At 36.9% G+C, this 22,018-nt stretch overlaps 1 protein-coding gene across 4 annotated transcripts in view; it reads right to left on the bottom strand.

Moving 5' to 3' along the window:
• TCERG1 (transcription elongation regulator 1) overlaps positions 1–22,018 on the bottom strand; it is a 65,924-nt gene that overhangs the window by 38,458 nt on the left and 5,448 nt on the right. For 2 of the 4 annotated variants that reach the window (XM_011931478.1, XM_011931479.1), the window contains exons 2-9: positions 19,039–19,264; positions 16,992–17,144; positions 14,980–15,421; positions 10,569–10,811; positions 5,955–6,017; positions 4,621–4,821; positions 3,549–3,661; positions 2,719–2,807 (exon numbers count right to left, since the gene is read on the bottom strand). In XM_011931478.1, coding sequence (XP_011786868.1) covers positions 2,719–2,807; positions 3,549–3,661; positions 4,621–4,821; positions 5,955–6,017; positions 10,569–10,811; positions 14,980–15,421; positions 16,992–17,144; positions 19,039–19,264 — 1,530 coding nt within the window. The remainder of the gene's footprint in view (positions 1–2,718; positions 2,808–3,548; positions 3,662–4,620; positions 4,822–5,954; positions 6,018–10,568; positions 10,812–14,979; positions 15,422–16,991; positions 17,145–19,038; positions 19,265–22,018) is intronic. The other 2 variants (XM_011931480.1, XM_011931481.1) reach the window with 1 other exon arrangement.

Raw genomic sequence — 22,018 nt, 5'->3', positions numbered from 1 at the left:
ATGGTGGTTGCTGGTGACTGGGGTAGCTGTGGCAATACCTTAAAGTAAGACAAATATGAAGCTTTCTACATCAATTGACTCTCCCTTTCACAAAAGATTTCTCTGTAGCATGCAATGCTGTTTGATAGCATTTTACCCACAGTAGAGCTTCCTTAAAGTTTGGCATTAATCAGAATGAAAGCCCTGTTGCTGCTTTATCCACCAAGTTTATGTAATATTCTAAATCCCTTATTATTTTGACAATATTCGTGGCATCTTCACCAGTAGATTCTATCTCAAGAATCCACTTTCTTTGCTCATACATAAGAAGCAACTCCTGACCCATTACAGTTCCCTCATAAAATTGTAGCAATTCTGGCTCATCTTCAGGGCTCATTTCTAATACTAGTTCTCTTGCTATTTCTACCATATCTGCAGTGACTTCCTTCACTGAAGTCTTCACTTCCTCAAAATCATCCATGAGAGTTGGTACCAACTTCCTCCAAACTCCTGTCAATGTTAATATCTGGACCTCCTCCCATGAATCACCAGTGTTATTAATGGCATCTACAATGGTGAATTGTTTCCAGAAGGTGTTCTATTGACTTTGCTGAGATCCACCACAGGAATCACAATCTATGGCAGCTATTGCCTGATGAAATGTATTTCTTCAGTAATAAGACTTGAAAGTCAAAATGACTCCTTGATCCATGGGCTGCAGATTGGATGTTGTTAGCAGGCATGAAAACACTATTCATCTCCTTGTACATTTCCATCACAGCTCTTGGGTGAAGAGATGCTTTGTCAATGAACAGTAATTCTTTGAGGAAAAAAAAAACAAAAAAAACAAACTTCTTTCTGAGCATTAAGTCTCAGCAGTGGGCTTAACTCAGTAAACCAGGCTATAAACAGATATGCTGTTATCCAGGCTTTGCTGTTCCATTTATAAAGCACAAGCAGAGTAGATTTAGCATCATTCTTAAGGGCCCTAGGATTTTCAGAATGGTAAATGAGCAGTGGCTTCAACTTAAAGTCACCAGAGAGATGGTAAGAGTCAGTCCATCCTTTGAAGCCAGGGGGTGACTTCTCTCTAGCTATCAAAGTCCTAGGATGGCATGTTCTCCCAATAGAAGGCTGTTTCATCTACACTGAAAATCTGTTGTTTAGTGTAACTGCCGTCATCAATAACCTTAACTTGATCTTCTGGATAACTTGCTATAGCTTCTACACCAGCACGTGCTGCTTCCTCTTGCACTTTCATGTTATGGAGATGGCTTCTTACTTAAATCACATGAACCAACCTCTGCTAGCTTCCAACTCTTCTGCAGCTTTCTCACTCTCAGTCTTCATAGAATTGATGACAGACAGGGCATCTCTTGTGGATTAGGCTTTGGCTTAATGAAATGTTGTAGCTGGTTTGATAATCTATCCAGACCACTCAAACTTTCTCCATTATCAGGAATAAGGCTTTCTTATCATTCTTATGTTCACTGGAACAGCATTTTTCATTTCCTTCTTTTGCATTCACAACTTGGCTATTTAGCCCAAGAGGCCTAGCTTTCAGGCTATCTTGGCTTTTGACATGCCTTCCTCACTAAGCTTAATCATGTTTAGTTTTTGATTTAAAGTGAGAGGTATGTGGCTGGGCGTGGTGGCTCATGCCTGTAATCCCAGCACTTTGGGAGGCCGAGGCAGGCGGATCACGAGGTCAGGAGATCTAGACCATCCTGGCTAACACGGTGAAATCTCATCTCTACTAAAAATACAAAAAATTAGCTGGGCGTGGTGGCACATACCTAAAATCCCAGTTACTTGGGAAGCTGAGACAGGAGAATTGCTTGAACCCGGGAGGCAGAAGTTGCAGTGAGCCAAGATCACACCACTGCACTCCAGCCTGGGCAACAGAGCAACACTCTGTCTTTAAAAAAAAAAAAAAGACACACACACACACACACACAAAGTGAGAGGTATGTGACTATTCCTTTCACTTGAACACTTTGGGGGCATTACAGGGCTACTAATTGGTCTTATTTCAATATTGTTGTGTCTCGGGGAAAATGGACACCTGAGGAGAGGAAGAGAGATGGGGACCTGGTCGGTGGAACAGTTAGATCACACACATTTATCAATTAGGTTCACCATCTTACATGGGTGTGGTTTGTGGCACCCCAAAACAATTACAACAGTAACATAAAAGATCACTGTAACAGATATAATAATAATGAAAAAGTTTGAAATATCCCAAGAATTACCAGAATGTAACACTGAGACACAAAATGAGCATGTGCTGTTGAAAAAATGATGGGGTTGCCGCAAAACTTTAGATTTTTAAAAACACAGTATCTATGAAGCACAAGATAGTGGAGTACTATAAAATGAGGGATGCCATACTTAGATTGAAAGACATAATTTTACACAGTTCTATAAATGTAATTACATAGTGAGTAAACATGCAAAAACAAATTTAAAATATTTTAAACAAAAAGCAGATTCAGGATCTCACAGTGGTCATGTCTAAAATTATGAAGAATACACATTAATGGATAGTACTAGGAAGACACTTGTAGTGATGGAACTTCAGTTTTGAATAACTCAAATACAACAAACAAAGGTCGAAATATTCAGTAGATGAAAACATATTTGACATAGACTTTTTAAAGTACTTTTCCTTTCTACAGAAGAAACCATGTAACAATCAAGTATGATTTTTAAAAATTACTACTTGAGCCAAATACATACCACGGAGTACCAGGAATAGGAGCAGTAGCAACTGGCTTTGCCTTCTGGGCAGCCTTTTCTTCTTCAGTCATCTCCTCTTCTTTGGGCTCCTACAAGAAATGATATTACTCTAATTAGTATCACATTAACTATACCTGAATGTTCCACAAAAGTATGAAGGCAAACAGCTCAAAGTGCAATCAACACAAAATCTGCTGCTAGAATGAGGAAAGGAGACTCTGAGTAGGAATTTCTAAGAAAGTTCTAAATCTTCATCCCACAGAAAGAGCTGAATTTCACAATAGCAGAACCCAGCAGCAGCAGCTGGCTCTATCTTACAGACTCACTAACCATGTGCTTAGGAGCAGATATGGAGTACAGACCTCTTCATTTAAGGTTGTTTCTTACTTCTGCTAACTTTCCTACTACTAAAACCTGACTACCACTGGTCCTTCACTGAATAAAAAACTCCTTTAGTGCTATACATGGATCTGGCTATGCAAGAACACAAGAGCAGAAAGGACAGATAAAATATATCTAACATTCCCCAAATAAGAAGTTGCACTTATAATTTTAACAAATACCAGTCAGTTAATAAGTCAGAAGGTTAGAGATCAGGTCCAAGCTCTGGTCCAAGGCCCTGTCTTTCTATGGGTCTCAGTTCAGTACAAGAAGTAATTTAATGACACTTTCAAAGAAAAAACTGAATTAAGAACTTGCAAGAATCCTAAAATTTCAGAGATCAAATTTATAACAATTATTTTTAAATCTATCAAATAGATACTCACATACAAGTAAGCTGTAGGAAACAATTAATGTGGCTCCCAGGTTAATGGGTCATGGCCCTTTACCTCCTTTATCTCCTTTATAGGCTCTTCTTTAGGATCCTCCTCCTCTGTCTCCATTGGCAGAGGCTCTTCAGAGGGTTCTTTAATTGGCTCTTTAATCTTCTCTTCTAACTTTTCTATTAAAAAATTAAGATAATGTCAAAGGTTTTGATGTAATTTTCTATGAACTTTCAGAGAATAAGCAATTAAAATATTCCATTCCCAAGTATTAACCATAAACATAAAATGTCCTTCCTTATAGTATCTTTGATTTGGAATCTTATGTAATGCTCAACTTCAAATACTTTGCTATACCAATCAGGTTAACTCTCTGATTTGAAGACGACCTACTGATTTCGAAGGGACATTAAATCTTTCAGGTCATTCATACATCATTTGTAGCAATCATTTATTTTGCTAAAAGGGATAAGATACTAAGATATTTAGGAATAGAAAAAGGGGTTTGATGAGCTGGGCACACTGACACGTACCTATAATCCTCAGCTACCTGGGAAGCTGAGGCAGAAGGAATGCTTACGCCCAGGAGTTCAAGACCAGCCTGGGCAACACAGTGAGGCTCTGTCCCAAATTTTAAAAATAACAGTAATAACAGGAACTTGTGAGTTCAAGACCAGCCTGGGCAACACAGTGAGGCTCTGTCCCAAATTTTAAAAATAAAAGTAATAACAGGAACTTGTGATATAAAAAATTATGAATCTTCTACATCTAAGATTCTAAGGGCCTAAATTTTTTTCTTCAGAACACATAAAAAAACACATTCCTTCCTGATCTGTATTATCAATCTCAATGATTACAATAATTATGCAATATAATTAGAAAATTCCTAACAGTAAAAATATGTACATACATATGTACATATGTATAACAATTTCTCCAGATGGAAAAAATGATGACACACATGTAAGTAGAACTAGTTTTTAAAATAAATATTTACCAATTCAGTAAAAATAATCCAACAACTGTGTAATTAGCAAATCCCTCAAATATGTTAAAAATAAATTAACTCAGAATTTCAAATACCATTCTACTTATTACAGTTTATACTATTTCCCAAGTCATTAAAACCACTATATACCTTTTTCCTTTAGTTCTTGGGGTTTTTCCCAGGTTGATTCTAATGTTCTATTATTATAATAATATGTCTTCCCATCTGCTGTTTTATATTCAGTCCATTCAGAAACTGCTGTTGCTCCAGCTAAGGTAGCAGGTGAAGCTGCAATAGCAACCTGGGGATGTATCATGGGTACGATAGGAGGGGCCATTCCTGGCAATACACCTAAAAAAAGAATAATAAAAAATTAGATCCAAGTATCAAACTGCAATACAAAATAAAACTCTAAAATATGAGCTAAATCTTTCTATTAAATATTAATAAACGAATGGACCAGTTGGAACAAAACAAAAATCATATAAAAAGATGACATAAATACCACTTAATTCTATTTCCCTGGATTTTTAGTTCTAATGCCTAAATTCAATTAGACACAGAAATTCAACCCTTAAAAACAGTCAGAAATTTGGGTCTCACCTATGAAAAAATCTTAACATAATAAATATTTAAAAACATGGTATATTCTCTACTTATGAATAGAAATATATTTTTATAAAGATAACTTATCAAATTCTAATGAAGACAACAAACATATTTACTACAGGTATTTCCTGAGGCAAAATTATTTTTAATTTTAAGATAACTAAAAGGGTATGAATATTCTCAGTTTTATAGCAAATGACTGAGTTTATCAACTCTAAATGATTAACTCAAATATCCTTATACCCTTTGTTTACTCTTTTCCTAAGAGAAAGCACAGCTCGTCTACTTTTTAGAAGACAAACCAAGACTCTTATTTTTTACAAGACAGCTAAATAAGTTGGTAATATATAAGTAAAATACTATTAAAATAAGGGTATGTGAATCAAAACTGGAAAAAAAAAAAGTCCTCAAATCCTATACTAAAATTTAAGTTTCAGGTAGTTATCTTACTTCAATAACTTTAAAACGTATACTACACACATGTATTCACACACATATACTCACTAGCATGCAAGCATAATCACATCACTTTACACATGGAAATGATTTTTTTATATTTAACTTAAAAACACACATCAAAAATAAAATTAAATGTTATGAATATGAGAATGAAGTTGTTTACACTTATTACATAAATTAAGATACAAAGTGATCTGACCTTATTTGTTTTTGTGAACCAAAGAAGCTAATACTACAGGCAATTGGGAAAATTAAGTGTTGGCCAAATATGACAACTGCATTTATACTGCTCATTAAAAAGAAAAATATAAAAAAATCCACTTACTTGGGCAAAAAATAAATAAAAGGATAAACAACAACATTCACTACCATGCCAACTTACAGACAAAACAAACTAAGATGGTTTTAAAAATTACCGGTCTTGGTGGTAGCGACTGTCTTTACATACGGGCAGCTGACTATTTGCATCATTGCTACACCTGTAAAATGGATAAGCAAGCATACGTTGGAAAGCTGCCATTGTATGTCGGCTACCACTGGGATTCAGGGAAATAATTTACCACTACAATTTAGAATGCTATTTCCAATGAAAAAGACCAAGAATGGAGTAAAATTTCTTTTTGTTTGACATTTTGTGGGAGGTGCTGCCAAATCCAATGACACTAATTCTAAATGATAGCATCAATTACCTTTTTTATCAAACCAGCTCTGAACATATTGAAGGAGTCTCGAGTTTAAATTCAACAAAAGAAAGCCCCTTCATTACACATACATAACAAATTCTCATGTGGGTCATTTTCCCACAGGACATTACCATGCTGCCATTGCTTAGACACCAGTAAAAGGCAGATGCAGCATGACACCGACAAGACACTTTCTCTATGCTACTGCTAAGTTGAAACTACATGCAGGAGCTGAGGCATGGAGTACAACCATGCAGAAGTAGAAAAGGAATAAGCTAGGGGTGGTGAGGAGAGGAAGAAAGTAAGGTATGAGATGGATCCAAATATTCCACTGCAAATAATACTTTAAATAAAAGAAAGGCAAAGATGAAGAGGAAGGTAGCATTTCACTAATGCCAAAATATCCATGTTTAGTGCCTGCTCTAAGGAACCCCACGGGCTTGGAACACTGTGGAAGAAGGCTAAAACATTAAGAAACATTCAGCCCCTTTAATACCACTAATGACTATATGGGCTGAGAGCTGCAAAAACTTCTATCATTTAAGCTGACTAAAGTAGTAGTAATTGTATTAAATAATGAAAATTATGTACAGTTCTTAGAAGAATGAAGACTCATCATGATGCATTACAATGGTGACTTTTAAAAAAGGGAATGAAAAGAAAAGCTGGAAAACTAAGACTCATTAACTGAGGAAATTAAAAACTTTTAGAGGAAAAGGCCAAAGTCTGAAGAAAAGTATAGGGTCAATAATTGTTACTTTTTTATTTTTTTCCGCTGAAAAAACTAAGCCTAGTTTGGCACCCTGTAAAAATTTAAAATAGTAACAATAAACTATTTTCCCCACTAAAGGACAGGAAAAAAATTTTCCTACCTCTGAGACTAAAAGTAAAATTAAACTCCTGGGTTTGTATACAATTTAACTATGTTCACACACGCAAACAAAAATAGTGTCAATTATTGAAAAGTACCTTTATTTCTTAATTACTATTTTATATAAAGAATATTTAAAGTAAACTTTCTATTAACTTTTAAACTAAAATAAAAACACTGGATGATGAAAGCATGCTGAATAAAGTTATACGTATAATTTTATTTTCCCTAATCTTGAAAGAAAGCAATGGAAAAATTCATTTGGTTAACGAAGTTACAGCATGTATTAAGTTTAATTAGTATAAATACTGCCATCTGCAGGAGCACTGAACCTACTAAACTCAGCACAGAAAATTCAATTCTTATGAATATACGAACTTTACTCTCAAAGACTGTTCTCCAAAACCATCTTCCAATAAATAATTTTAACTATACAACTTATGCAGAAGGAAATCAAATCTATTCATACATAGGCTTAACCACTATTATTGAAAACCAGTTGGGCTAGCAGAACTCTTCTATTTGACTATCAACATACAGACCATATAGAAAGGTCCTGTGTTTCTTCTCATGCTAAAAAGATACACTGAAGTTTCTCTCAAGGTGATTACATGCAGATTGTGAATACTCACAAAATAAAAATCTAAATTTTTAACCTTTTTTTTAAAGGGAGCATTTGTTCAATTTTCCTACAACTCTGTCCTCAAATTATCATCTAAGAAATGAGAAAATTCCATTCAGCATTCTGGATGATTCCAATGTCACTGACAGTTAAGTTTCTTAAAATTCCAGATAAAATTTTATAGTTTTAGAAGTAGAACTCCTATAACCCTAGACCTATTTATGTCCAAACTCCACCCTCTACTCTTGTATTTTACCTAATTCTTCCACTCCTTCCCTTCATCTTGTTTGACTATCCCTTCCTCAATCATCCTCATTAGACCCAGACAATGCTATTTCAAAAAGAAATTAAACCTCCAACACAAATTACATACAAATCCTTCCCGTTCACCTTATTGCTGAATTGAATTAAAAGGGAAAAACCAGGAGACACAGATCTCATTGTTTGTATAACCAAAGATTTGGGGAAGGGAAAAACAAGTCTTCTTTGTCCTTGTTTTTTCCTAAACACCTTGTAGGACTGAATTAAAAGGGAAAATGAGAAAAGTGAACAAATATTAATACCAAAAAGTCTTAATAAACAAACTAATATTTGATACTAATATATCACTTTTTTTTTTTTTTTTTTTTGCGATGGAGTTTCGCTTTTGCTGCCCAGGCTGGAGTGCAATGGCGTGATCTTGGTTCATAGCAACCTCCGCCTCCCAGGTTCAAGCAATTCTCTTGTCTCGGCCTCCCAAGTAGCTGGGATTACAGGCATGCACCACCACGCCCAGCTGATTTTGTATTTTTAGTAGAGACAGGGTTTCTCCATGTTGAGGCTGGTCTCAAACTCCTGACCTCAGGTGATCTGCCCGCCTCGGCCTCCCAAAGTCCTGGGATTACAGGCATGAGCCACTGTGCCTGGCCTAATATATCACTTTATATGACACTCACTCTCTCCAAAGAAATATTAAGACTATCCAATTCAAGTTCTCTTCCAACCGACCCCCAAAATGTCACTAATGGCTGCTGTTTATTGAATGCCTTCTACTGCCAAACTTCACAGGTATTGCTTCATTAGGTGACTCAAATGGTCAGCACCACCTGTCCAAATTTTTTTAATGATGGAGCAAGCATCAGGGGAAAATATGACATCAAAATGAAGCTAGAGCCAGAGGGATTTTATTATGACAAACTTCTACTTTCTATAGCAATAAATTTTGCTGTTGTGTACCTTTCATCCATTAGTCCTAATTAAGAACCTCTAAAGAAAAGCAAACGTTGTTCAAATGACAGCCTTTCAGAATACTTAAACAACATTATCATGCTACCTCTCAATCTTCTCTCTACAAAATTAGCAACCCCAACTCCTTCAGATCACTCAGAATCCACGATCTGGTCTTAATACTGTCCTTAACCCTAAAGCAGACCAAAATTACAAAAAGAGGTTGTGACAAATATCAAGCTATTCTCCATCTATCATTTAGTTTTCCCAGAAAAATTACATATAGAGAAAAGTATCCAGCTGCTTGTCTTAAATTTAATCTAGAAAAGAGACAATCCCTAATAGTAGAAAGAATATCTTTTGTTTTCTTCTTTGTAAATGATTTGAATTTCTTAAACACCACATAATGGGCATTTAATTATCTAACACTACACCAACAATGTGTAAAAGGTTTTCCAAATCAAAAAAATACCTGAAATTTTTGGTTTGTTTCTTGACAAGGTATATCTGAAGGTGTCCTTTTCAGAGTGGTCACAAAGAAAAAGACAACCAGTGCAATAGTGATAATTAAGATGTTTGCAAATCTAAGAAATAGATGTATCACAACTCTATTCTTACACAGAAACAAGTATAAAAAAGTAGCAATAAGTGGGTGGAATGTAAACTTGAGAGACAAGGCCTAAGTTCTATTCACCTTTGCCACAAACTAGCCCTGTGAACCTGACCTCTCTAAGGTACCAAAACTTTCAACTATAACACAAGGAGAATGAACCATGGATCAAGGATTAAATGTGTTTGACAAAAACTAATGCATTCAAATTTGGAATGCCCAACACTATCATTTTTAAACCCTGTGGTAAGAGTTCCACTCCACAATATTTCTTAATTCTTTCTCTAGTTTTAATGACTTCTCTTAAGACAATATAACACATTAATTCACCATAACAATTTAAACTTTTAAATTATGCACATTATGCTTTATTTCATAACTGTTACAAGGGAACCTTCTAGTTCCTGTTTTATATGAATTGTTTTATAGTTAAGTTACTCACATTTTCTTAAATTCTTAAAATTGCTTAGCTTTTTCTCAGTAACTAAGCATAGTTATTAAGAGCTTACTCTCTGGATGTGGAGGGCACAGGCTCAAATCTCAGCATCATCACTTATTAGCTATGTGATGCTGGGCAAGTAATTTAACCTATCTGTGTACCTATCTCATAAGATGGTTGTGAAAATTAAAGCAGTTAATGCATGTAACGTGCTTACAACAGTGCACTGTACATAAATCATCCAACTTATGTAAGCTACTGTGACGTGATTTCTCAACTTCATAGACTCAACCCTTCAAAAATATTGCATTTAGAACGTTATTTACAGGAAAAGATGATCATTTTTAACTCGTTGAGGGCATTATTCAAAATAAGTGTAGCTTTAAATGTGGCTCTAATTTTAGGACATGTAAACAACAACAAAAAAAGGACATTTACCAAAACTTAAGAGAAAATATTGCAGTTAGCCATGAATCTTTCAAAAACGTTTCAAACAGGTGAGATTCAAGGCAAATTTCAAACGCAACAGACACATGAGAACAAACTAACTGACAATATGAAAACATAGCTGGAAAGACCATTATAATCTGTTGGTTTACCTGGAAGTGGAATTGGCATGCCAGGAAGGGGAACACGAAACGGAGGTACCATTACTGGTGGAAAAGCAGGTATTGCTGTTGTTGGTTGAGGTACTGAATGAGGAACAGCAGGAGGTAACGTCTGAGGGTGCGGCTGGGGAACAGTTTGCACAGGTGTGGCTGTAGGAGCAGGAGTTGAAACACTAACTGTAGGCGTGGCAACTGAAACAGCAGAACTTGGGGTCTGATCTTGTGTTGTGGGTGCTGATAAAAGATAAAACAAAAACATGTATCACTCCTTCATAAATCATTTTACTATATTCATTCATTCACGCATTCAGTAATTTAAGTATTTAAGGGACCATTCTATGCACTGCAACAAATCTGTCAAAAGGTCTCATCTTCAAGAAGCTTGAAAATAGTTAAATGAAATATAAAAATACCAAGTAAAATGTGATAAACATATAGCAGTATAAATCAAGACCCAAAGAACATTTCTAACTGTGAGAGGGTATAGAAATTTTGAAAAATTAAGATTTCAACAAGGAAAATAGCAGGAGGGGGGAAGAAGAAAAAAAACTAGTGAGAAAAGTATGAATAAAGGCAAAGAGTAAAGAACAAAAAGGAATTGTTTAGAAAATTGAAGGCAAGCAGTTAATGAGTGAAACAGTAGGCATACCAACAAAACCATATGTGGCTGGAAAAGTGCGCCAGAAGCAGAAATTAGAAAGCCTTGAACAAAAGGCTAAGGTGTATGTCCTTAACTGGGTAGGAAAAGGGCAGAACTTAAGTAATATAGAGAAAATGATCTAGGAGAATACAAGCCAAAATACGTTAACAGTAGTTACCTTCTGTGTATGCCTCTTTCACATTTTACTTTTAATATATATGCTTTGTTAGACTTTGAACTTTTTATAAGAATGCATTCACATTATTTGTGTGACTTCGTGAAGGTAAATGGGGTACATAGCAAACTAAAGGTTCCCGTATGGAAGAGTAATAAACAGGTTTCATTTGATGAATTAACCTCACAGATGCATAGGAAGAAAAGAATAGAAAAAGATAAGCAAATAACTAATGACTAACTGGATATGAATAAATGGAATCAAAAACAACTCAGGTTTCTCTCATTATTTTAAAAAAATGAAAATTTTTTTAAACTGCGGTTTCCATTGTGAGAGACCAGGAAAATGTGAAATTCCAGATCATTTGGGTTCTGCTAACACATTATTTTTAAATATCAAAAATAAAACATTCCATCCCTAACAATTGCATTTAAAATCAAACTAAAAACTAAAATCCTTATTTTATACTTTTCAAAAAGTTTCAACTCTCACATGTTACAAAAAAATTTTGTTATTTATTCATAACCCGTCTAGTTCCAAAATAAAATTCATTTTGGTGATTCATTGGTAACAAATACTTCATCTTTTTTTGATGTAAAGAAAAAAATGTCTACCTGTATTGGACTAAGAATGAATTTGTCAAATGAAATAAAATGAAAACAGTGCTTTCCCAATCTTTACGCCAATTTTGTTCTAAACAAAAGCACACTGTTTAATACAAACCACCCAATAATCCAACTGACAACAAAATCTGTCAGTATCTTTTTCTAGCTTCTAATAATGAAAAACTCACTTAGGCTGGGAAGATGTGAGCAATTTCATACTTGTTAATGAGGGACTCACCTTGGCTAAATAGACAGCAGGGCCAAACAAGTATCTTCAGGGGCCCAGGAATGAATTGTTGGTCTAGCATAGACCTAGCCTTAGGGTACAGTATCATATTAATATAATTTTATAACAGTGTAAAAAATACAAAGTACATGCAACATTTGCCCAGTCCCATACATATACCATTCAGCATTTGTAATCTACTATAATGGCTGAAAACGTATCTAGTCATTGTTCCCAACTTCCCTGAGAAGTAGGATTTCTTCACCATTTTTCACAAATTTGCACAAACTGAGTTTATGCTCAACTGGGATTAAAATATATTCTTCATTTTTAGTCCCATTTACCCCATAGATCTATATTGTAGTTCAGAAAATTAAAATTTAAATATTATTATAGTATTCAGATAATTGCTAAAATTGTGTTCCAAACTACTATAGTCAGGAAAATAAAGGGCATCAAATTTCAAGTGGAAAAGAACACAAATGGAGATGACAAAAAATATTTCCTCAACCCATTCCTCTTTCCAGCACAGCATTTTCTGAATTTGATTAGTAGCCATGAGTCATGACAGGAAAAGAACAAAAGCAATAAAATAATGGGAAACTGGGAGAATGGTATCTAAGACTTCAGTGGGTAAATTCCTACTAACTTCATTTGCTAAAGCAACTAGTGAAGCACTAGGCCTCAAAATATACTAACCCAGTCTCAGATCTTAACTAAAAAAGACAAGTGACTATATATAATAAATGGAGAAATATTAAGACTGCAGTATGACAACGCTTTATGATACTGAATCAAGTAAAATAAAAACAGACACTGGAATACGTAGACAACATCAAAACTGATGTTTAAAAGCAGTAAAAAGAATATGATTTTGCTATTTTATATTTCTGGGAATAAAGTCCTCCAATCACTGAAGAATAAAGCAAAACTGACAAACAGGACACAAGACAGCTATGGGCTTACTGACACACCACTCTGAAAACAGAAATGGACTACATATAGTATGGTTAAATTATCTAGCTAATCACCTTTCTTAAAACAAAATGAAGTACTACTATTTCTCCTTTCTAAGAACACAGGAAAGACAATTTAAGCAACACAGACCCTCAACATAAAACTACATTGCTTTTATTAATCCCCTTCTCCCATTACTGCCACAGGTCCCCCATAAAAACTGGTAGTCTCCTGCCTTGCCAGAGGTTTGGGAAGCACTGAGCCTGTAAAAAGGTAAACACCCTTAACAAACTAGCTAGTATGACTGTTACGCTTTCATATCAAAATTCACCTTAGCTACAAAAGCAAACAGACTTGTAAAACACTATTCACATTTTTCTGTTCGGTACATTTCCCCCACAAACTATCTAAAAACCATTGACAGGATCTTTAAAGGCTATCCCCATATTATATGTACCTTACTTAACTTCTTCAGTTGTTTTTTATCAATAACATAAATTCAAATTTGAAGCCAATGTCAATTAATTTCTCTCTTATACGTATTTCTTACACACTAATAATTCCCAAGTCCCTAAAGTAATCACAAAAAAACCCACATTTTTTTTCTTTATTCTTATCAATTATCCTGGTAGTAAAATAATACAAATTATAATCACACTGTAGGAACAGCTGTGTATCTTCAGACAAGTGCCATAACAAATATCGAATTTTAAAAAATCATTATTTAAGTACTTTTGGACTTAGTCTCAACCTGCAGAGTAAGGAGCAACATCCGTATATTAATACGAAAAGAAAAAAAGAAAGAAACCTCCCAAAAAGAAAGCAATATTTTCATATTAATGACAATCTTTTAAGCCAATTAACAGCTGTGTCCCTCTCTTCATCCCTGAAATCTGCTATTAATCGACTCTCATCTTTTCAGAAAAGATCTATTCTTTGAGCCTCTGTGAGTTTATACCTGAAAATTCTCCTGCCTTTCTGACTGCTGCCTTCTATGGCAACTCCTCAATTTACCTACTCGCATCCCAGTCTAGAAACTACTCTAAAAGAGGTTACTGAGAAGTTCCTAATAAACCTCCCTGATTTCATCACCACCCAAAAAACCAACACCAAAAAAACTTGCAAAATACTGCGTTTATACAGACCCCCAGTGCCTGTCTCACCTATTTGCCTAGTTCTTAAGACCCTTCAAAATAAAACCCTCTCACCTCAGAAGTTTCCTAAAAACCCCATAAACTACACTTATCATTTTCCTAACCTTTATTCATGTTGCTTCTCCTACCTGAAAATCCTTTCCTTACCTGTGAACCTACTTAAACCCTACTCTGTTTCCTTCATGATAAATACCCATATAGTCCACCCACTTGTTTCTCCACTTCCCAAATTCTTACATCTTTTTCACTGTATAGTTTTGCACATCAATATCTAATTGTTTCACATGTGTTATTCTTGCCTCCTTGATTAGGAACACTGGAAACTCTGTAAGGTAGGGACCAAGACTTACACTTATTTTGCAAGCCCACAATGCCCGGCATTACTATTGGCCAAGTGGAAGAGCTAACTCTGCACTTTCTCAATTTGGCTTCATGAACTGCAACCGGGCAAATACTTTCTCCTATTAATATTAATATAAATTCCTGCTTTTCTCTAACCCAAAAGTTTTAGCGCCAAATATGTATTTTAAATAATTCTAGTATTAAAGGATAATACCAGAAACACTGGGATCAATATGAAATGTAGTCCCCTACTTGTTCACCTCTCTAGCCCCTATATAAAAACACATGCTGGGTGGTACTCACTTGATACTGTCTGCGCAACTGAAGTAGCAGTTGTTGTGGTAGAAGTGGTAGAGGAAGGGGTGGATGACGACGTTGAAGTGGATACTGCAGGTGCTGGGCTACTGGTCGTAGGGGTGGAAGCTCCAACTGCTTGTGCTTGTACTTGTGCCTGGACCTGGGCCTGGACCTGAGCCTGGGCCTGGGCCTGAGCTTGTGCCTGAGCCTGAGCTTGTGCCTGTGCCTGGGCCTGGGCCTGGGCCTGTGCCTGGGCCTGGGCCTGGGCCTGGGCCTGAGCCTGAGCCTGGGCCTGGGCCTGCGCCTGGGCCTGGGCCTGCGCCTGGGCCTGAGCCTGAACCTGTGCCTGGGCTGCAAGCATAGGTGTCAGTTCTGATTGCTGAATAACCTTAACTCCATCTGGCTTGGTCCATGCAGATTCACGTGTCCGAGCATTATAATAATAAACCTGCAGCGGAAGCAAAAAATCAATGGTTATCATAAAATCTGTCAATTATTATTAAAAACAATAATGGAACCATATTTTATCTTTAAAGCTATTTAAAAATAACATAGGGTCAGGCGTGGTGGCTCATGCCTGTAATCCTAGCACTTTGGGAGGTTGAGTTGGGTGGAGCACTTGAGGTCAGGAGTTTGAGACCAGCCTGGCCAACATGGTGAAACCCTGTCTCTACTAAAAATATTAAAAAATTAGCCAGGTGTGGTGGCAAGCACCTGTAATCCCAGCTACTCGGGAGGCTGAGGCAAAAGAATCACTTGAACCCAGGAGGTGGAGGTTGCCATGCACCGAGATCGCACCACTGCACTCCAGCCTAGGCGACAGAGACTCCATCTCAAAAATAAAAAATAGCCAGGTGCAGTGGCTCACGTCTGCAATCCCAGCACTTTGGCAAGCTGAAGCAAGCAGATTACCTGAGGTCAGGAGTTCGAGACCAACCTGGCCAACATAGTAAAACCCCGTCTCTACTAAAAATACAAAAATTTAGCTAGATGTGATGGTGGGCACCTATAATCCCAGCTACTCGGGAGGCTGAGGAAGGAGAATTGCTTGAACCCAAGAGGCAGAGGTTGCAGTGAGCCAAGATCGCACCACTGCACTCCAGTCTGGGTGACAGCACGAGAAGCCATCTCAAAAATAAAAAAATAAAAAATAAAATAACTTACGGCCAGGTACAGTTGCTCACGCCTGTAATCCCAGCAGCACTCTGGGAGGCCGAGGTGGGTGGGATCACCTGAGGTCAAGAGTTTCAGACCAGCCTGGCCAACATGGTGAAACCCTGTCTCTATCAAAATTACAAAAATTAGCCAGGCATGATGGCAGGTGCCTGTAACCCCAAGTACTCAGGAGGCTGAGGCAGGAAAATTGCTTGAACCCAGGAGGTAGAGGCTGCAGTGAGCCAACATTGCGCTACTGCACTCTAGCCTGGGCGACAGAGTAAAACTTCACCTCAAAAAAACACAAACAAAACAAAACAAAAAAAAATAAGTAATTCCACCCCACAGCCCAATTTTCTACAATGAGCACATTGTATTTTTAACACCCAAAGGGAAACCCATGTTATATGCAGAAATTTAACGTAACAGACCTGAGACAGCTATCTGTAGAAAGCCCTGCTGGCCCTTATCTGTAGTCTGAGAACTTGGATTTCAGGAGGGTTGACATTCCCTTACTGATAAGAATGGCTCGATGTGCCTAAACCAGTTATGCAAACAATGCAGTATATGCTGAACACCTGCTTTCCTTCTAGGAGCCTGAAATTTGGTATGTGCTACGCAGATGGTACCAAAGTGACCAGAAGCTTCCAGAATCACAGGTAAATGTGTGTTAGCACTCCAGGCAACCTTACACCTGCTGCACAAAAATCGAATCCAGTCAGCTTCTCCTGGAGTCTTATTCCATTTCCCTGCTTACCCAAGGCTCATTCTTAACTGACAATATCACTGATCTCAATCTGCCAGAACTCTTTTGTACTCCTCTGTCAAAAAAATGACAACTTAAATTATATTTTATAATTTACCTTTCCATCTGGAGTTTTATTTTCAACCCAGATCTCCTCCGTAGGAGGTAGTGCTGGAGTACCAGGAGCAGTCACAGGAGGCATTCCTGGTGGAAACATCATACCCGGAGGAGGAGGCATGGAACTCATGGGTGGAGGCATGAAAGGTGGTCTCTGTTAATCCACAAGAACAGTAAGCCACTTTAATTACTTTTCCTCCAAATTATTACTGAATTTTACTCAAAAGTAAAACACTGTAAGAGAAACTAGTTTTATAGTCTATTCAAATACATTCACCTGTCGTAGAAGCAAAATGTCTGCAACAAAAATTACCGAACTAGAAAGAAACACATCAAACTACTAATAGTGGTCAACTGTGGGTTATAACACTGTCACTGAATTTTGCTCTTCCCTTTCTATATGTTCTGCTTTTCACACACACGGCGCTGGATTACTTTTTTGAAAAAAATTGATTTTTATACACTGTTTTAATACCAGGCACATCACTGTCTCCACAGCTTCTTGAAGAATCCTTCAAGAAAAAGTTTTCACTGCACATAAAAATGAGTTTCAAAATTAAAAAACTGACACGATGACATTATAAAAACATTTTGAGCAGGGATTTAAAAGATTTCCTCTATAATCTATAAGTAACACTAAAATTCAATTATCAAAAGCACCTTAATCTGGATAATGGAACTCAAACTATGCTAATAATGTGAAGCTGTACTTTACTTTCCTAAAAATTTCTTTCCCATACTCCAATCTTTGTTGGATTCAGTTGAGTATCTTAAGCACACCAGATCTAAGTTATACAAAATATCTATCCCAAATGTTTCATGAGCCTTTGGCTGAAAATCACTTGGACTTAATAAAAAGTAAAGCCACACAATTATTCAAGACCAAGAAAGGCATGACAACATTAGAAAGTATCTCAGCAGAACATTTGATATATTTCAATGAGAGGGTTATATTAGTTCATTACATTTTATAATACTCCACAAGTAGGTTTAACTCTTAAAGACACAAATTAGAACAAATTCACATGTTAAAGATTATACCAGAATAACTTAAAAAGCTATTTCTTATTCTAACCTGAAGCAAATATAAAACCATTTAACAATGTGTTTAAAGGAAGGAGAGGCTATTCGTTATTTGGAAGGCCATAAAATTATTGAGCAAAGTATTAAAACCTGTCTCTTTCATAACCACAACCCTATCTAAACAGAGTTAACATCACTTAAATGGCACATCATTGCCTTCTTCTATTTTTAGTATAATTCATTCTTCACTGTCTAAGCTAACAGAAGGCAGATGATACCACTATATTTATTTGGTTTCAGAATTATACAGGCTAAACTAAGAAAACATAGATACATACTCAAATAAAAAAATACAATCCCAAAATGAGACATTTGAGAGCTGATACCTTCATGACCTCACTTCAGACAGCAAGTCTGGATACAATGGAGAGGGATATATGCCACAGGTTAAAATACCACAAGTGTTTTTATTTAAAGAAATCCCCTAATAAATCTTTCTCAAAAATAGTAAGATAACCCTACTTTTCCCCCCAGGGCAGAAAAAAAATTCAACTGTGCTTATAAAATGTGTTTGCTGTCACTTTCCAGATTCTATCCTAGGCACCATTTCTGGGGACAATAACTACTCAGGAATATATATACATGTATTTTTAGACTTGCTGGCAACATATATCATTGAAAACAAATTTTCTCCACTCAAAAATATCTTAAGATTTCAAACTTCATTTCCCACAAAGAAGATGCATTACTAAAGCCAATTCACAGAGCTCAAGGTAAGTAAAAACTATTGAATCCTGGTTTTATACATATACTTCTCTATCACCATTTAGAGTTCTATTCTGAATTTCCTTAGTAATTACTGCTACCACTAATTTAGAAGAAACATATTAATATATAGATCTTCTCTTTAGCTCCCATTTTCCTATAAACTGAAACTATTTAAGAATATAAGTTTTTAAGTCAAAACCCATATATAATATTGATAATGATGCCAACAAAGAAATGGCAACCTCTACATTCTTTACCTGGAGGTGTGGAGGGCCCATAGGTGGAGGTATCCCTCCTGGAGGAGGCATGGGCGGCATATTAGGATCAAAAGGAGGACGTCCAAAGGGGGGCCGTGGTGGTGGTGGAGGGCCTCGCATCATACCAAAAGGTGGAGGAGGTCGCATCAGAGGTGGTGGGCCTCGCATCACTGCATTTGGTGGGGGAGCCGGACCTCGGAACCTCAAGGCCTGCTGTTGGGCCATCCTGCATGGGAGAGCAAGGAATAAATTTTTCTTTCTTAAAATTACAAAAATGTAGCTACTGATCTCTAATTACATCAAATTTAAAAGGTTCTTAAGTCTAACTGGAGTTGGAAAGTCATCATTTTGCAAACATCACGATAAAAACTACATCAATGGGCTGGGTGCGGTGGCTCACACCTGTAATCCAGCACTTTGGGAGGCCGAGGGAGTGTGGATCACCTGAGGTCAGGAGTTCAAGACCAACCTGGCCAACATGGTGAATCCCCATCTCTACTAAAAACACAAAAAATAGCCGGGTATGGAGGCACACGCCTGTACTTCCTGCTACTGGGGAGGCTGAGGCAGGAGAATCACTTGAACCCATGAGGTGGAGGTTGAGCCAAGATCACGCCACTGCACTCCAGCCTGGGCGACAGAGCAAGGCCCCATCTCAGAAAAAAAAAAAAAAAAAAAAAACTTACGTCAATGGATGATCTAGTCTGGATGAATGATCAAGGGATGCCGAGTCTAGGCAAAAATTTAGACAAGAGGGTTATCTGGATGATCTTAAAGTATTTACCCACATGCTGCTTAAAGTTGCAAGAAAAGATGAAAAACAAAACACTCTAGGTAATAAGGAAATTGGGCATACCTTGACCCAGTGATCAAAACTAATTATCATCTAAGAAGGACAGATAATGTGTGACTGAGAGGGATACAACATCACCTATTCCAGCCAAAAATGTATAACCTCAATCTAATAATGAGGAAAACATCAAACAAACTCAGAGTAAGAATAAGGAAGGAATGTTCTTTCTTTTCTTTTCTTTTTTTTTCGAGACCAAGTCTCACTCTGTTGCCAGGCTAGAGTGCAGTGGCACAATCTGGGCTCGCTGCAACCTCCGCCTCCCAGGTTCAAGCTATTCTTCCAACTAGATGGGACTACAGGCGTGCACCACCATTCCCGGTTAATTTTTTTTTTTTTTTTTTTTTGCATTTTAGTGGAGACAGGGTTTCACCATGTTGGCAATGGTCTTGATCTCCTGATCTCATGATCTGCCCTCCTTTGCCTCCCAAAGTGCTGGGATTACAGGCATGAGCCACAGCGCCCGGCCAGAAGGAATGTTCCTTCTATTAAAAGGGGGATGTGTATTCTTCAGAAGTGTCAGTGTTATCCATAAAAGACAAAGAAATGCGTGGAAATGCTCCAAAGAAGTTTAAAGAGACACAATAACACAATTTTTTTTTTTTTTAAAAGACAGAGTTTCACCATGTTGGCAAGGCTGGTCTCGAACTCCTGACCTCAGGCGATCTGCACACCTCCGCCTCCCAGAGTACTGAAATTGCATGCATGATCCACCATGCTCGGCCAATAACAACACAATTTTAACTCTAGATTGAATTCTATAATAACAGGAGGAAACGCCATACAGGGCATTACCAGATCAACTGACAACACTGGAATATGCACAACAGATTAAAGTATTATTACAAATTTATGAAGTTGATAATTAGGCTGTAGTTAAGTAAAATACTATCTCTATTCTTAGAAAATACTGAAGTATTGAGGGGTAAAAAGCCATAGGTATACCTTACCCTTGCAGTTCAGAATAACAAAGAGGAGGCATGTGTGCACGCAAATAGTAAAGCAGAAAAGGCAAAATATTAACATTGAAGACACTCTAGCTTTATTTTTGTGACATTTTGTAAGTTTGAAATTACTTCCAAAGTTTTTAAAGGGGGCAGGGGGTAACTTAGGAGGTGATTAGTAGTCTCTATCTAAAGGGAAAGCCTTTCCCTGTAGGGCACACTACCCCACCACCTCTCACGCTCAACACCCTATGTATTTTCTCCACAGCATTTAAGCAAATAAGTAATGTCACATGAGATAGTATTATCTATCTCTTCCCCCAAGCGCTTTTGTAAGAGAATTATTAACTCTTAAAAGTGCTTACTATGAGCAAGGCAGTGCTTACTCTAAGTTCTTTTCAAATATTATGTCTTTTAATCATCAAAACAACCCGATGAGATGGATACTATTAATCTCAGTTTACAGATAAAGAACTAAAGCAAAGAAGTCACTTGTCCAAGGCCAAACAATTGGTTCAGTATTAAAGCCAGGATTCAGGTGGCCCACGGTGGCTTGTGCCTGTGATCCCAGCACTTTGGTGGCCAAGGCAGGCAGATCATTCGAAGTCAGGAACTCGAGATCAACCTGGCCAACATGGTGAAACCCTATCTCTACTAAAAAACACAAAAAAATTAGCTGGGCATGGTGGTGCATGCCTGTAATCTAAGCTACTTGGGAGGCTGAGGCAGGAGAATCGCTTGAGCCTAAGAGGTGGAGGTCACAGTGAGCTGAGATCATGCCAGTGCACTCCAGTCTGGGCAACAGAGCAAGGGTCTGTCTCAAAAATAAATAAATAAACAAAACAGAGGATTCAAACACAGGCAAATGCCCCTTTCAGAGTAGGAATTCTGTTCACTCTTGTATCCCTAGCACAAAGATCTGTACATAACAGGGCTCAATAAATATTAATATCAGTATTTGTTGCCTGAACCACTGAATACCTAGGTGATACTGTACCCAAACTACCTTACAAGTAGGGTATGTAGGATCTTAAAAAAATTATTTTTACAATTTCACCCATTTACTGACTACCTATCATGGTATTCCCAGTAGCTATTATACATCTACATTATAAATAAAAAATCTACATTTCTGTCCTCAAGAGAGGAGTTAACAACATTTATATTCTTTTTTTTTTTTTTTTTT

This window comes from Colobus angolensis, unplaced genomic scaffold (assembly GCF_000951035.1).
Source record: "Colobus angolensis palliatus isolate OR3802 unplaced genomic scaffold, Cang.pa_1.0 Scaffold90, whole genome shotgun sequence".
In the NCBI taxonomy this organism is placed as follows: domain Eukaryota; kingdom Metazoa; phylum Chordata; class Mammalia; order Primates; family Cercopithecidae; genus Colobus; species Colobus angolensis.
This window is presented reverse-complemented; position numbering and strand designations above follow the sequence as displayed.